The following is a 17,704-nucleotide window of genomic DNA, read 5'->3' as shown; positions in this document are numbered from 1 at the left end:
CTATCTATCTATCTATCTATCTATCTATCTATCTATCTATCTATCTATCTATCTATCTATCTATCTATCTATCTATCTATCTATCTATCTATCTAATTTTGTTATCCTACACATAATGTTGAAAAAGATTCTTCTTTTGAAATTATTTTTATTGCGCTTCACCCGCATATTATTTTTCAACATTCTCTCCCACTGTTTTCCCCTTTGGTGCAGATTTTACGGTGTAGCATACGGTAATGTTGCAAGTCATCGAGCGCATCATCCATTTCAGTATCGAGCTCACCAAATTGTCAGTTTGATGGATTACACTGATTTGTAACCTGGATGAGCACAAAAGACACGCTCTCGTTTCAGCTGGTTTATTTCCAAATCCAATTTCAGGTGTTTCCTGAGAGAATACTATAACTGGCTTTACTTCACTACTAATATCAGAAAATCACATTACTGCAGATTATTATTTAGTATGTAAGAACAACAGTGTAGAGTTTGTCACTCTGTTTTTGTCATGACTATGCTTAGCCAGTAGCTAGGCGTAGCCGTTTCAAAAGATTCTGAATGCATTGTTGCTATATGACTGAGCCCACATATATAAGCCTCCTTTTTATCATGCAGCAGGAATGAATCCTCATGAATATGCTGCTCACGTAGAACCAAAACAGTTGATGTGCTTTGCATGCGCCCGAGTGGACTAATAATCACACACTGATGGAAATTCTGTCCAAAGGTGAAAAAGGGAAAAAAAAAAAATGAAATGAATTATTTTTAAAGCTCTATGAATAATGTAAAACCTGATATTTTTTTTCTTTTCTTTTTTTGACGTGAAAATGAAGGGTATCTGTTGAACACTGGGCCCGAGCCACCAAATTACCATTTTGGAGAGCATCTGGGGGTCAAGCTAATCCATCAATTTCACAGCAGACATCCTTGTGCCATACGTGCTATTCATGAATCCGCAACGCAGACGATCAAATCAAATAGACCGAAACAGAGCTCGCCCCCCTGACCCTCTTGTACTTCTTATGTATCGCGCCATGAAAAGACTCAGCGCTAGTCTCCTTATAACTCTGAACATCTAGGGCACGGTATAAAGTTTACACAGTGTTCTGCTCTTTTATGCAAGGCTTCTATTTATGATCCAAAATATTTTGTTTTCATTTTGCCCATATCAGCCCAAAGAGTTGTAATAAAGGGATTTGTGTTCTTAGTACAAAGGGGTCTATCAAAGTCCTCTCATCAGCGGCAGTAAAACAAAGGCGTCAGGTGCAAAGGCCAGGTTGAGCCCTCGCTAATCATTTACCAAAATCCCCCTTCAGGACATCGTATGGCGCCCGGTGACGCAGAGGAAGATGCTTGTGTAACAATATCATTAGAGAAATATATCAGCAGCCTTTGATACCACTTGTCCTGCGGACTTCTAAAGGTTCAAAGGACAGCAGAGAGATTTACCAACAAATGTGCTTGTATGATAAAGCAACAGTTTGAATTGAATCCTACTGGACAAATTCTTAAACATTTTCATATTTTCATTTCATTGAAAGAACTCCCTCATTCAGCTGAAACGTCAAGGAGAGACATTGCATTTTAAATTGTACGGCACAACGGAAACAAATTCTGGAAGATTTTGTCACAATAGCCGTTGTTTCCCAGACAAATACCTGACTGAAAAAATATTTTAAAAAATAAATAAAAGAAACAGCAGTCAAATAAAAATTGTAGTGAGAAAAAAGAGAGGAAAAAAACAACAGCACATTCTGTCCAGGGGGATTCATTTCCAGCTCACTGCAGCTCTGGACAGGATAAATTAGGTGGAGAAGATGGTAGGCTTTAGCCATCATGGGAAAAGAATGATAGCTTTTCTCATATTTGATATCACAGTTGTTACTATTGAAAGATCTAGAAAAAATAAAAATTAAGTCCTTTTTGAATATGAGCCGGAGTTACGGTAAATGTGTAACATGTGGAGTGGCTGCTACAACATGACACTTCTATTCCGATCAATACAACTGACTACAGCAGGCGTGAGAGCGGACCACGAGTGTGACAGACAGCCACTCTGCCAATGTAAAAATAGGCAGCCTCTTATTTGTAATGTTCTTTATATAATGCCATTTAGGCCATTCCATATTTTTTTGTAGTAGCTGCTGGTTGCTAAATAAGTTCCGTAATTTTCATACGGTTACTGTAGTTTGAATTGGGGTAACCTACAAATTTTACACAATTTATTTCAAGACGTTGCTGTTACAGGTTTGAAAACTTCAGATTCATCCAGAGCTGCAAACAAAAACCACAGGGCTAGGGCCAGTAAAGGTGTTCATTCTGAGGCATATATATATATATATATATATATATATATATATATATAAAAGTACATTCTGAAAATAATCCTGCACCAGAATAAATGAATTCTCTCTGTAAAGGATAAAATTTAGGATTGTAAATTATACAAACAAATAAATAAACAGTAAATGCAATTTTTGTTTGCAATACATAATTTATTCATAGTGTATCATCTTGAGGGTTTGCCACTATGTTATTATATGTATTAGTTTCTTGATTTTTTTTGTGTGTCTTTTGTAGCTTCTTAATGTATGTCCTTTTCTAGGGTGAGGTAGGCAGATACTATTTTAAGCTACTCACTGTTTCTGTTCCTTTAACAATTACAAAAATGTAACCTTCATAAGCAGCTACCCATCATTTTTATTAATTTTTTTTGAAAATGAAAACCCTAATTTTATTTTTTTTCTATTTCTCTGTTTTAACCACATCTAAAAACGCATCCATCTATTTTGCAAAGTCCCGCTATAATGAGGATCTTAAATGTCTGGATGAAAACACATTCGGCCTTTAGTTGGAACAGCGTGCCTAATTTGCTGCTTATAATTCGATCTGATTTCAAACAGCAGTAATTGCTGTCCCGTCCCGCTCATTATGGTGAGTTTTGTAATATGACTCCCCTTAATGACAAATCACTTGTAATACCATTTTAAATTCTGATTGCTGGATTTGGAAGGGAGATGTTTCAAGTTTGAACAAAATGTCCTCATTAAAAGCATTTTTTTTACGTAGATGCCAAAAAATGTTGGTTAGTAGAGGTTGTTTTTAAAGATCTGAAGGTATCAGACTGTGTAGTTGTGACTTAATGGCATATGTGCTATTGGTTAAACAAAAATCCTCAGCAAAACGATAGAACATGTCAACATGGCTTGTTTGTGGATGACAAAGGAAACAATTGTATTCAGTCTTCAAGTCACAGATGCTCACTTGTCTTATCAGGCACGTATTTAACCCTTCTTTTAGTTTTGTTGGTAGTAACTCATTTCCCCTTGAAATGCCAACGTCTTTCTCAATTCTTCTCAAACATTTTGCTCCGCCTTTCCCTGTGTCTAATTATGGCAATCCCCTTATTGTATATAACAGGTCATGTTTGTCCACCAACCTTGAATGATAAAACTGCAAAGTAACTTGGTTTCTCTTTGTGTTTGTTAGGACTGCGGAAGGTCGGGAACGGACATACGATCACACCACCTACGGACATCATGAGCGACCTGGTAGCAGCTTCGACCGTCAACGGCACTATGAAACAGACTATTACCGTGACGCAAGAGAGAGGACTCTTAGCAATGCCGGAAGTGGGTCTGGCACCACTGGTGGAAGTAGTACAACTGTGCCGTCAGGTGTCAGTGGAACTATAGTTGGTCCCGTTTCTGGAAACACGGGAGCCGGCGGATCGGCTGGGGCGTCAACGGGAGGGAGCGCAGGATCTACTTCCAGCGGGGTCGGCTTCTACCGCTCCCACAGCAGGAGTCCGTGTCGGTTTGAGGCGCCCGAGCCTCGCTACGAGTCTCGTTCCAGGGAACCGTTTACTTTGGCCAGTGTGGTTCACAGGGACCTGTACCGGGATGACCGGGGACGGCGTGCGGAGAGGTCATACCGCCACAGTCGCAGCCGGTCTCCACACTCGACACATTCGCGAAATCCCTCGCCTCAGAGACTGGTGACTCAGACTACTCGTCCTCCACGTTCCCACAGTGGGTCAGGATCTCGCAGCCGCTCATCCAGCTCAGACTCAGTCAGCAGCACCAGCAGCAGCACGAGTGGCAGGTGAGTGAATTATGCAGTCAGATTTTTAATTTCCCTTGTGAAATTATTAAGTTCTATGCATGGAAGTAAACCAAGATAATAAGTGTTTTATAGGAACTCAATGAAAGTTGTATTTCCTCATTAAATGCCTTCATCAGCGATGTTGCCCTCAAGAAATTGTGCAACATCTCATTTTAAGTTCAGAGCATATTTTCGACCAAGATTGTGCAAGATGTATAAAAATGTAATTATTGCCAGTGGTGGAGATCTCATCTACGTCAAGAATGCTGTTTAAGATTAATTTTGCACTGGTGTTTGTATAATCCAAAGCTAATACTTGAGCATTTATTTGACAATGTGTTTTTTTGTTGTAGCATATTGGTTTCCAAATGTAGAAAGCAAGTCTTGACTAACATGGGCAGATTTAGAACATATGTTTTTTTTTATCAAGAGGTTACAGACTCGATACTCCTAGTGACAGGTTTGGTTTTGTCACAGTGAATGAAGTGCACAAATGCTGGTACTCATGGCCCCCAATCTCTCCACATCTCCATACCCAAATTGCCATATGCCACATGCTGTAATATCAGCAATTAGCAATAAACTGCCATAAAAACAATATAATAGCTACATGCTGTAGAAGACAACATTTACACAGTAATGACATATGACAACGCTCATGCCTTCTGAAAGCATATGACTTTATGTTATTTGCATGTACCCTAGATATGACGATGAGTGATTTAAGGCAGTGGTATCCAAAGTTGGTCGCCAAATGGGCACAGCATGTTTTAGTTCTCTCCCTGATGGTAGCAACAACCTCCCCAGCATGTCAGGGTTCTTCTTTGGCCCTCTCATGAGTCAACATTTGATCCAGGTGTATTAAAGGATATAAGTCCTCATAGGGCAAAACATTTGGAAGGACAACATTGCCGTTCTCCGCATTAATGGACGTGTCACACAATAGAGCTTTGGACATCACATTACAACAAGTGAGAAAAATGATGTTGTCATTCTTTTCTATGGTAACAAAAATTTTATTCTTTGGTTTTTACAGAGTGCATACAGACCTTTTATAAAAACTTATTCTATCTGTGAAAACTGAAAAAAATACATTTTGTAGTCCCCCCCCCCCATTATGTAGAGATTGGATTGGCTTATTCTGCTCTGACTACAGATAATTTAAAACCCAGTTTGGGATTTCTGAAACCTTCAATCACGTCAAGGAAAAGATGGATTCTTAGCTGTGTCAGCGATTATGCCAAAACTACATCTCAATATTATGAACCTCTTGTCTCACTGTATCACTCTTGTGTCATTATATTCCTGCTGGAAATGGTTCTATAAACCATAAAACTGTATTTAGTGGTAGCTAGACAATTAGGGCTTACATTTATCTCCTAAATGTATTTTTAGGCTACTTATGAGGCCTAAAAATAAAATGTGTAATATTTGCTTACCGTGTATTTAGGCAGCCATACGTTACATGGTGAAAACTGAAATCCAAAACAGCAGATTTACTGCTTTACTTATGATTACGAGGGTTATTTCTGATCAGCAATTGTGGACAAAGTTCAAATTTAGCCAAATGTGCCTCTGATTTACTGCTTGTGCCCAAGCTTTAGACTTTCATGTGTCCAACAGCAACCATAGCAACATTCCCATTTCCTGTATTCAATCATTTCCGAGGAGCTGTCATACAAATATTACATACCAATGTAATATTTGGTATTACATATACCAATGCTCATGCCTCATGAAGCATATGACTATGTTATTTGTATGTACCCTATACAAATAACATAGGGTACATGTTATTTGTATAGTGCGAAAAATACAGCTGCCATCTCCTGATAGTCTCCCAGCAGCACTTCCTGGACGAACCACATGTGTCGCTACACGTCGTGTAGATCAATTGCTGATAATAAATAACCCTCGTCATCATAAGTAAAGCAGTTTATATTAAAATTGATTTTAATATAAAATCCATTTAGGCATAAATGGATTTTATCCATTTAGGCATAAATGGATTTTATATTATTTGGCAGAAGTGTTCAGTTGGTGATGCCGACTCATTTCACCGGTAGTTGCATTGCAAATGGGTTTACGCAAGAAAAATTAAAGGCACCCTGAGGTTTTTCTGCTTGATTATTGCCTCACTTCAGGTGCCTTGTCTGCATGTTAGAACATTTATTTGAAGGCACGCGTTTCCAAGAAAAGATACTGCCTGTCACTAAACACACACAGCCTTTTTCTTGCTTTTACAGCTTTTACATCCTTTTTGTTACTTTTACATATATTCAAAATTCAGTTATTAAATCCTTCTTCCAATTTAAATTGTTGTTGGTAAGACTGTCGCCATATGCGTTAAGTGGTTGCTGGTTTTAAAGGAGGGAAAAGGATCTTTGTAAGTGCTATAATGGCGCTCTCTGTCTCATAAATATTTGCATACTGCTAAAGTCCACTTAGATTAGCCAACGTCGATTTATGCTTTTACTTAGCTTGCCTCATGGGGGTGGTGTTTGAGAGCAGTGGACCACGACTTTTGAAACCACCATAAAAGTTGACACATTTACCTCTCTCTAATACTTTGTGGTAAATCCACTAAATGCTTCTCGTCGAAGCACTTTCTTTGTGAAGAAATACAACCGAGGTCATTACAACTAGGAAATGTAGTATTCATGTGGCAAACACTTCAGTAGATTGCAATAAAAATAAATTAAAGTAGTAGTTTTTTTCTCAATATTATCTTAGTGCTACAATTAAAATTTCTTGCATCGCTGAGTAATTATTCTCAATCTTGTGAATTTAAATTCTTAATCTGGGCATTTGTGTCGAGTTCTGTTTCTTTCACTGTCATCATGACACCTCTAATACATTTTACTAGGCATAAATATAAAGATTAAAATCACAGTAACACGTTTCATGGGAAATGACTCTGTTTAGCTCTCCTTCAGTTTTTTTCTTTGACTGCATCGCCTTTGGACGTGGCTTTGAACGACGTGTAGCGACACATGTGGTTCGTCCAGGAAGTGCTGCGGGGAGACTATCAGGAGATGGCAGCTGTATTTTTCGCACTGCCTACCTCTGTGCATGGGTAACTGCAAGCCCCCACCCTCCCACCCTCTCTCTCCCCCCGTGAGATCCAGTTGGAACTGGAAATTTCTGGCCAGTGCTGGCTGCCTGCCCACTCCCACAGGCCAGGCTCCGTCAGCAGCACTTCCGGGAGTGTCTGAGCGCAGGAGGAGAAAGTGAGAAGGACACAAACAGCAGAGGGCCTAGAAAGCTGAGACAGACATGGGAATTGTCTGTGTAGGTGCATGAGGCAGGCAGAAATGTGCAACTGTGCTTTTTTTTTTCCCCGCTTCACGGATTACAAGATGCTCTGTATAGCAGTGAAATAAAGAAGAAAAAGATGTGCAATAGAGGATGTTTTTTTGGGGGGGAGGCATTTTCAGTATTTACTGCATTGCAAGAACTTTCCCGCCATCTATACGTTTAATCAGAAATTTGTGTGCTGTTTTTCATATTGTTTTTAGAATTCGGAGAGAAGAAGCAGAAGCAATTTTTTTGTCTTTGAGTCAATTTCACAAAACTGTCATCATACCATTTTGACTTTGAAGTATGAAACCCTAAACAAATATTCTTTTATTTTTTATAACACATTCCAGCAGTTTAAGGTGCATGGTGCCCTTTGTTCCTTTTTGAATTTGTCCTGATAAAACCGTCTGTAGCTGAATTTCATTAATACTCAGTGAGACCAGTCCAGTGTGTGTAAAAGGCACGAGTTGACTCATAGAAATTGACAGCGGTGCTTTCAGGGTTTTACAAATAGACTAAACTGTATTGATTTTTTTATTTTTTATTTTTTGCTTAACAGGACTAAAAAAGTTCTTATTGTCCTGTGTTTGGCTTCATTTATTGAAGTAACATTTAATAAAAGCACACACCAATTCTCAAAAAATGTCAACATTGCGTCAGTTACAAAACAACTTTAATTAAATGCTGCTAATTTCCATTAAACTCTGTTGCAGTTCTATCCAGTAAAGTCAGATTTTAATCAAACTCACTTCAGTGTGTCCTGTTATAATCCGTCTCCGTAAAGCCTGTTTCAAATTGATACAAAATACGATTTTGTCTGTCTAATGAAGCCGTCAGATTGAATTGAGTCATTTTACCTTATGTTCTTGCTTTGCTGCAGTGATTCTAGCAGTAGCTCGAGTGATGACTCTCCGGCCCGCTCAGTGCAGTCTGCTGCTGTCCCTGCACCCTCAGCTCTTCCTTTATCCTCCCTTGACAAAGACGAACCGCGTAAAAGCTTTGGCATCAAGGTCCAAAATCTTCCTGTGCGCTCTACAGGTAGGTAATGTGTTGCCACAATAAATAAAACCTCTTTTATGTAGAATAACATGTAATACGTAGTCTTGTGTTTGGAAAACATAGCTATCTGCGACAATTAAGACAATTTTTAACTTGTGCCACATTTAAATTTACCTGCTACAGATACAAGCCTCAAGGATGGTTTGTTCCACGAATTCAAAAAGCATGGAAAGGTTACATCGGTGCAGATCCATGGGGCTTCAGAGGAGCGCTATGGACTCGTCTTTTTCCGCCAACCAGAAGATCAAGAGAAGGCGCTTTGCGCCTCCAAGGGGAAGCTGTTTTTTGGAATGCAAATTGACGTCACAGCCTGGAATGGTCCCGGTGAATTTTCAGTTTGACCTGCTATGGAAATATAATACTAAAAACAGAAAAATTAAACAATGAAAGTAACTCACTACAACTTTCTGTCCTTTCAGAGACAGAAAGCGAAAACGAATTTCGACCGCTGGATGAGAGGATTGATGAGTTTCATCCAAAGGCCACACGGACATTATTTATTGGAAACTTGGAGAAGACTACCACTTACCATGACCTGCTAAACATCTTCCAACGTTTTGGAGAAATAGTGGTAAGCTTTTTTTTTTTTTTGCAGTAAGAAGCTCAGCAAAATAGTTGTTTATTGACAGATGTGTTTCTTCACTGTTCCCTAAGGATATTGACATTAAGAAGGTGAATGGAGCCCCACAGTATGCCTTTCTTCAATACTGCGACATTGCAAGTGTTTGCAAAGCAATGAAAAAGATGGATGGCGAGTATCTTGGTAACAACAGACTAAAGGTGAGCCTTAAGGTGACTTAATTTTGCAATTTTAGTATGTTCCTGCTTCGTCCCAAATTCCATCTTGATATTTTATCTTATTTTCTCCAGCTGGGGTTTGGAAAGAGCATGCCCACAACTTGTGTTTGGTTGGATGGTCTGGCTTCAAATACAACAGAACAGTTTCTCACTCGCCATTTTTGCCGCTATGGGCATGTTGTCAAGGTAAGCATGTTTGTTTTTGTACCCTACTGCCACCTTTGTGATTTTTGTACATCTAAATTTGTTTCCCCGATGGCTTACAGGTCGTACTTGACAGAATGAAAGGAATGGCCCTTATCCTGTACAACAACATTGAATACGCCCAAGCAGCAGTCAAAGACACAAAAGGTTGGAAGATAGGGGGCAATAAAATTAAGGCAAGTGGAAATAGAGCTGCGTTTGAAACTCATTTTCTGGACTTATCTCCGGATTTGTTGATTAATTTTTCTTCTGGATTTTGTGTTTTCGTCTTCAGGTGGACTTTGCAAATCAGGAAAGTCAGATGGCGTTTTATCGTGCAATGCAGGCATCTGGGCAAGATATTCGTGACTTTTATGAGTTTCTTTCTGAAAGAAGGTTTGTATCTTCTTGTTCTTTGAGAAAATTTGACTTCAGTGCCATTTCACCCTTAAAATTAAAACTGATTTTTTTTGTTTCTTTTGACAGAGATGACAGACGAAGCCAATATGAGTTTCAAACAGAAAGACAGTATTACGAGAATGTTCGAACACCTGGAACTTATACGGATGATCCGCGGCGGAAATACCCTGCCAGAAGTCGAGAGTTCTACACTGAATGGGACCCGTATCAAGGAGATTACTATGATCCACAGTACTTTGAGGACCCAAGAGAGTATCGGGAATACAGAGCTGATCCTTATGAGCAGGACATTCGCAAATACAGCTACTTGCAACGAGAGCGAGAAAGAGAGAGGGAGCGCTTTGAAACGGATCGTGGTCGTGATCATGGAAGAAGGACCATCGAGCGTAGCCAAAGCCCTTCTCACATCTCCACTCGACGTCCTGTCAGCCCCACCGCATCGCCTTCGCTCTCCGAGAGAATACCAAGTGACTCAGACAGGCGAATTTGTTGTCGATCATCTGACAGAAGTGGCAGCTGCAGTTCGGTTTCCCCACCCAGATTTGAAAAACTGGAAAAGGCACGCGCTGAAAGATATAATAAAACTGATAAACTGGAGAAGGATCGTGTTTTTGAAATTGAAAGAGCAAGTCTGGTTGAAAAGGAGAAGAGAGCGGGGCGAAAAGAAAGAGGAGACAAGGAAAAAAGCGAGAAGCAAAGGCTTAAGAAATTTAAAGTCACATCGCCTACAACGCTGGAGATAGAATCAGAACTTGAAAAAGACACTAGCCCTGAGTCTGGACTACGGAGTAAAACCAGTAAAACTTCAAAAGAAAGCTCCAGCAAAGCAAGGTTAGATCTTCTGCCTTGTGTAGTGCAGTTAACCCGTGTCAAAGAGAAAGAAGGAAAATTGATTGGTCATGCTGTCCAAGAAAAGCAAACATTGAGGGCTGGCAGTGACAGTCCTAAATTGGCATCGCCTGGAGCTGACCAGAGAAGTCCTACACTCCGCTCAGAATTGTCCAAAGGTGACAAACATGGGAAGATGCCTAGAGAAAAAAATATAAACAGCTTAATAGAAATTGCTGAAAAGGATGGTAAAATCAAATCCAAAAAACATGGAAAGTCTGAGTTTGGATTTGATAACAATGTTTCTCTGGATGTTGATCGTTTAGCTGCAAGAAAAAGGCGATTTGAAGAATCTGTGAGAACCGATCGACAAAGGAGATCTAACGAAGAAGACACTGGTAGAACTGGACTTTACAAACTGTGGAGCAACACAAAGGAGACAGGATTGGAGAAAGTCCTTGTGATAAGAGGGGTGCATAAAAAAGAACACAAGGATAGAGCTGTATGTGTGGTTTCAGTAAGCAGTCCTAAAGATGAACGGGACTGCGAAGGCAAATCTCTAGGTCTGCCTCTGGAGGGGCAATCGCATTTTGGGGAGCTGCTTGAAGATTCTGCATCACAACAGAACTCCCCCTTCCTTAGAATGGATTTGGAGGCTCTAAAAAGGGAGAACGGCTCCAGTCTCACAAAGATTTCAGATGACGGCAGCTTTGATATGGATGAATTAAAAGAACAGAAGCAGGTTTTGTCTGAAAATGAGGAGGGAAGTGCAAAGTGCAGAGACTATGATGGGGATGAACATTGTGTGAACATTAACCAGTCTGTTTGTGCAAAACAAATTGAACAAGGTCGATGGCTTCAATCCAAGCTTAGGGATCCTGATAAAATGGTCAAGTTTGGAAAGTCGCCAAACAATGAGGCTTGTGATTCGGAAAAAGAGTATATCCTGCATGATGTTGGGAAAACAAATCTGGACATTGCCCATGATGACTTCTCTTCTAGTAAACGAAAGAAATTGGAGAATTTTGAACATGAGGTCCTGAAAGTAAAACGAGAGCACAACTTTCCAAATTCCCAGGAATTCAATAAAGACATCTACAGCATGTCATCTTCTATAGGAGCTGGTCCGTCTTCAGAAAACGAAGACGAAGAAACTTCCCGCATTTGTCTGTTAATTACAAAAAAGGAACAAAAATTGTCTCCAACTGATGAAAGCTATTCACGCACAGAATCCTTAAAAAATCATTTCAGCTTGACAGCCAGAAATTTCCAGTCTTCTAACAATGCACACCCGAAGCTGAAAACATCCTTACTTGGATTTGATGATGATGTAATGCAACACTGGGAGAGGAGAATAAAGTCAGATTCTCTCAGAATGGAAATGACATTCCCAAATGATACTCTAAAACGGGAAAATATTTGCAAACGCCTCAGTCAGGACTTGGAACCAGGAGAGTTGCAGTCTGATTCAGATGACGATGGAGACAACAAACACATTTCTCACAAACCAAGCAGTTCTTTGTCTTATATCCTAAGGGATCGTGATGAGAGAATGACTGACCTCAAGCTTTCAGGCTCCTTGGAGAAAAATAAGTTTTACTCATTTGCATTAGACAAAACAATAACGCCTGACACAAAAGCACTCCTTGAAAGAGCCAAGACTTTGTATTCCTCGAGGGAAGATAATTGGTCTTTTCTCCCCTCACGCTTTCCAGTGTCTCATAGTTGTTCTGAAAAAGACAAGGCAGTGCTAGCGCCACGCCCTATTCCTTCTTGGTACATGAAAAAAAAGAAGATCCGCACTGATTCTGTGGAAAAGTTGCATGATAAGAAGGAAGAACTCAAGCCACAGGACCAAGAGCGTCAGGAATTATTTGCCTCTCGTTTCTTGCACAGCTCCATCTTTGAACAGGACTCACGTCGACTACAACGTCTTGAACGCAAAGACCAAGACTTAGAAACTGGAAGTGGTAGGCCTTTTATCAAGGTTGGTGCTATAGAGACACATTCGGAATCTGGAGGAGCTGATGTTCCAACAGAGCCTACAGTGCTTTTCCATAGTCGATTCTTGGAGCTTCAGCAACAAAAAGACAAGGACCACAATCTACCTGACTCTGAAAGTGACCCAGTATTGTTGGAGATGAAAAGAGATGAAACTCTGAGCTGTGATAATGTGATATCTGACAAGGAACCAGAAGCTCCTCTAAAGGCTCGTGACAAATCGCCAAGCCCCCCAATAACTATAAAAATGTCATCATTCCTCCCTTCCCCTAAGGAAACATGCCTAGCAGAGAAAGAAACTTCAGATCCATCCACAGATCAATCAGTGCCAATTGTCAAAGAAGAAAAGGTTGAGCCATCTCTTGAGATATGCCCATCCCATTCTCCTCCTGTGAATATGATCAAATTAGCTGCTCCTGAGGTACCCATGAACCCCGCACTTTCAGTTTCCCAACCAGAACCTGAAACAGAGTTAATTAAACCCAAAACAGATGGGGATAATAGTTTAGTGGTTGAACATGTTGTAGAAGATAAGCATCACACACCTGTTGTTTCCCCAAGTGCCTGTGAAAAAGAAACAGTGGAATTTGCTTATTCTGATTGTTCAAAGATAGAACAAACCTCGGAAGTGAGTAAGTCAGAGCCTGAAATTGAAAGCCAGTCCATGGAAAGCTTTGAGGACTCTCAAAAAACTGAGACAGATAGTGAGCCGTGTATGCCAGAGCTAGAGGCTGAAGTGAAACCACTACCAACTCGCAGACAAACCAAGGGTAAAAGGGCCAAAACCCTTTCTGTATTACGTGCGACACAACCGACCAACATTATCAGCAAGGAAAAACCTGCAACGCGGAAAAGTGAACGGATTGACCGAGAGAAACTCAAAAGAGCATCGTCTCCTAGAGCAGAAGCACCTAAATTATCATATGAATCTAAAACTACATCCAAGTCTCCAATACATGCATCTGATTCAGAACAAAACCTTGAGTCAAGTTTAATTGTTGGGAGAACACGACGGAGGAACGTGAGGTCAGTCTATGCCACTCTACATGACGATGAACAAGCTGGGAAGGAAGTAACAGAGTCCCCCCGTTGCATGCGCAAACGAGCAGCCGACAAAGACCAAATACAACAAGAGGTTCAAATTTCTACCAACACGAGGCGGGGACGCCCTCCTAAAAGAGGTGTCAAACGAGTTGCAGATATATCACCAGTAAAAGGGGATCAGAAGAAAACAGTGGAAGCAGACACAGAGGCCAGAGAGGCATCAAATACTGCAGAAGTTGTGAAAGCCTCTGAGGGATGGCGTTCACCTCGTACACAAAAAGTCCAACAAACTTCACTGACTTCCTCTACTCCAAACAAAAAGGGAAGTAGAATAGACAAATCATCTGGGAACAAATTTGTGACGGCAGAACAAGCTGATCCATCGAGCAATGATGAATTGGAGCTTAAGCCCAAAGCTAGCTCAGAACCCACTGGCAAGCCATTAGACAGGACAGAAAGTGAAAGCTCACCAGTGCTCAGAAAAGAAAAAGATACAAAAGATTTTGTCGAAAAAATATCCGTTGATCCAGAATTTGACATTAGCACCTCTGAGAGGGGCAAACAGCCTGAAAAAAATTTAAAAGTTAAAACACCGAGGTTAAAACGAAATACTAAACAGATAACTGAAGACAAATCACACACTCTGAAAAATCTCGAAATCCGCGTAAGCGTTGATGACGTAAAAAGCCTACTTCGCTCTGAAGATCTTGAGTCAGATACTTTTGCGGCTAATGTTACAAAAGGCAAGATTGTAGTAAAAGAGAATGAAGAAACAAGAATGGCAGACTTTGCAAAAGATACCAAAGAAATGACTACACAAGACAATGAAGACGCGCTATCAGAATCTGAAGCTCCTGCCGATCCAGCTGCTGTTCTTTTAGCACGACAGATGGAACTGGAGCAGGCAGTCGAAAATATTGCCAAACTTACAGCTGACCAGCCTCCAAGACCTTATAAAGAACCACCCCCTGGTCCACCTACTGTATTGCCCCCTGTCATAGTGGAACCAGAAGTTGAAGTTGAAGAGGAGAAGCGAGAAAATCCTGCAAGTGAAACAGAACTAGCTGCTGCTATTGACTCCATCACAGCTGAAGAAACCTGTGGGGATGCAGATGGCTTTACGGCTGCTCCTACTTACTCTGCTCTTATTCCTACGCCTGAATCTGTAATTTCTTCCTCATCCTCCTCCAATGACATCATGGAACCAGAAACACACATGGCAATCAATAATATCCTTGCTGGAGACTTGGATGATGACTCTCGAACCTCAAGCCCAAAAGCATCAATGACAGAATTGAAGACAGCTGATGAACCCATTCTTCTTGGTACACCCAAGAAGACAATTAAATCTAGAGCCAGAACCCCAAAGAAGTCAAGAAATCGTAAAGGTCCAGCTAGTAGAAAGGGGGACACTGCTGATGAAGTCTCTCAGTCAGAGCCCTCACCCGTAAAGTTACCTGAGTCAATTCCAGAAGATCCAGAAACAGACTCAAAAGCAGTGACTGTTACAGCTGCAATTTCTGCAGTGACTTCTGTGGTCACTGCCGTTGCAACTTGTAGACGTGATGTTACAAGTGCTATAACTGTAGACAACCCCAAAGAGGCAGAACAGCCTGAAGTGGAACAGCCTGTTCCCAAAGAATCTGCCTTTCATTTAGGCACAACCAGCAGTTCTGCGATTAAAAAGCCTCTCCAAACAGCAGAACCAAGTACTCCTACCTTTGGCCCTGCTAATTCATCACCAGTTTCTCAGCTTAGTGTACCCCTGTTGCGACCTGCCAAAATGCCCCTTTCTCCTGACTGGCCTCAGCGATCTGAAGAAAGCAGAATCTATGTTAATCCTTCCTGTCATGTCACAGTAGTAACTCCCACAATACCTCCATCAACTGTACTCGGAACGCCTACAGCAAATCCCCCAATGCCCCCTGACACCAAGGCTTCTGACATTGATCCAAGTTCCAGTACCCTGAGAAAAATATTAATGGAACCTAAATATGTGTCTGCGTCAAACAGCAATTCTATAACTACCACTATGGTATCATCGGCACTGTCGGATCATTCAAGGATGTCAGAGAATGAAAATCCCACAGATACACTTGTTTCAAGACATTTAAATTCTGAACAAAGACCACCTCTACCTCCCAAGTCACTGCACCATAAGCCAGCCCCCCTCACAGAATCCCAACAGAACTGTGGGGAAAAGAAGCCGCATACAATTATGTCTCCTACTACCTCAGTCATAAGTAGAATTCCAATGCCTTATGATACAGAAGAAACCCCACGAATTTCCCTAAGCAATCGAAGCATTGGCCTGACCATTCCAAAACAGAAATTTAGATCAAACTCCAATGAGAATAACCGCTGTCATAATGTGGAGATAGCAGAAGATGTTTCTAGAGGGCGGTCTGTTGTTGAACCAACTCCTTACCATACGGGTTCTAGCCCTGGCTTGAGGGTAAATACATCAGAGGGTGTTGTCGTTTTAAGTTATTCTGGTCAAAAGACAGAGGGACCACATAGGATGAGAGCCAAAATTAGTCAAATTCCTGAAGCTAGTGCTGGTGATATAGAGTTTCAACAATCTGTGTCCAAATCCCAGATAAAGCAAGACCCTATCATCACATCATCTCAGTCACCTAACCCCAAAGTATCTTCAGCTCCTACTGGTTATGGGCACCCTGGGGTCCTTTTAACCAATCAGTCTTACAATTCTCAACCGGTCATTTCCAGCATCAAGCAAGATGTTCATGGATGTGACAAGTCTGAAGCTCCCTACCATACAACATCACCAGGTGTGGTGAAGATGTTCCAGTCGCCTGTTAGTTCCTCTCAAGTTTTGATGTACAATCAAGCTGTAATCCAGCAGCAGCATGGCAAAAGAGGGCTAGTGACGGATACATTAACAAAAAAAATGGAGATTAGCAAAGCTGTTCAGCAATCTAACTTGAGCCCAGTCATGAGTCCACACCACCCATCTATTCCTGGAACACGAATGAGTCCTAGTCCCGGCAACACAAATGATAGGTCTGCTTTACATCTCAAGCAAGAACCTCAGTCTCCACGAACAGCTGGTCATTCCCCTTCACCCTTTGTCAAAACCTGTCCACTAAGCAGCTCTCCCATTGGAACTTCTGTGGTTTTAAGTCATGGTATGCCAACGCTGTCTACATACCCTTCTAGCATGCATCACTCCCACCCAGAACAGTCCTCTGTCATAATGCAACCTCAGAGTGTCACTCAGTCGTTAGCTCATGAAGCCAGAATGAATAACCCAACAATGCCAGGGATAAACTATGGAAGGCGAGGAGGCTGCCTACCTTCTCCGCACCCAGGATCTACAAAGAGCTCTAATACACCACAGCCTGTTATTCGAGATATGGTTTTGCAGTCTCATTCAAGTCCCCAAAGGTCAATGTCAGGGAGTGGTGGCAGCAGTGTAAGTGAAGAAGAGCCAAGACACTTTAACCAAGCTCTTAGTCGACCTTCAGTTCCCCATTTACAGTCAGATGTAATGGTGGTTCACAGTGACCACAGAGGGCTCCACCCAGGCATCCGCATGGATCAGTACAGAGAAATTCACCAGCGCATACTCCTGCACCAGCAACTAGGAGAACAGACATCTGTAGAAGCAAGGCAGTCTCGCAACTCAGAGACCGCAATAACATCTCCAAGCAACATCTCTGGACCATCAAGAAGTCCAATACTGGTAAAGAGCATTGAATTCTCACCAAAAGAGCCTCTCAAATCACCAGAAGGAAAGCTAATGCATTTGAGCCCCAATGAAAGTAGAATTAGAGGAGTCCATGCATCCAGCCCTGTTTTAATGTCTTCTCACCCCCATGGAGTTCAACTAATGCATCCAGGAGGTGCAAACTCCTTTCCAGTATATCGAGATATGCGGGGCTTCCCTTCCCAGTTTCCAGGACACAATCTGGCCAACCAGGGCATTTCATCTACACAGGTAAGAAAC

The 17,704-nt window shown here is 41.2% G+C and overlaps 1 protein-coding gene across 1 annotated transcript in view; it reads left to right on the top strand.

The window, feature by feature from the left end:
* Window positions 1-17,704, top strand: part of spen (spen family transcriptional repressor) — a 29,280-nt gene that overhangs the window by 7,233 nt on the left and 4,343 nt on the right. Inside the window, exons 3-11 of the mRNA XM_008413071.2 lie at window positions 3,487-4,101; window positions 8,282-8,439; window positions 8,584-8,784; window positions 8,880-9,031; window positions 9,115-9,240; window positions 9,331-9,444; window positions 9,525-9,638; window positions 9,737-9,837; window positions 9,928-17,695. Of these exons, the coding sequence (XP_008411293.1) occupies window positions 3,487-4,101; window positions 8,282-8,439; window positions 8,584-8,784; window positions 8,880-9,031; window positions 9,115-9,240; window positions 9,331-9,444; window positions 9,525-9,638; window positions 9,737-9,837; window positions 9,928-17,695 (9,349 nt within the window). The remainder of the gene's footprint in view (window positions 1-3,486; window positions 4,102-8,281; window positions 8,440-8,583; window positions 8,785-8,879; window positions 9,032-9,114; window positions 9,241-9,330; window positions 9,445-9,524; window positions 9,639-9,736; window positions 9,838-9,927; window positions 17,696-17,704) is intronic.

Source organism: Poecilia reticulata, linkage group LG7 (assembly GCF_000633615.1).
Source record: "Poecilia reticulata strain Guanapo linkage group LG7, Guppy_female_1.0+MT, whole genome shotgun sequence".
NCBI classification, from domain to species: domain Eukaryota; kingdom Metazoa; phylum Chordata; class Actinopteri; order Cyprinodontiformes; family Poeciliidae; genus Poecilia; species Poecilia reticulata.
This window is presented reverse-complemented; position numbering and strand designations above follow the sequence as displayed.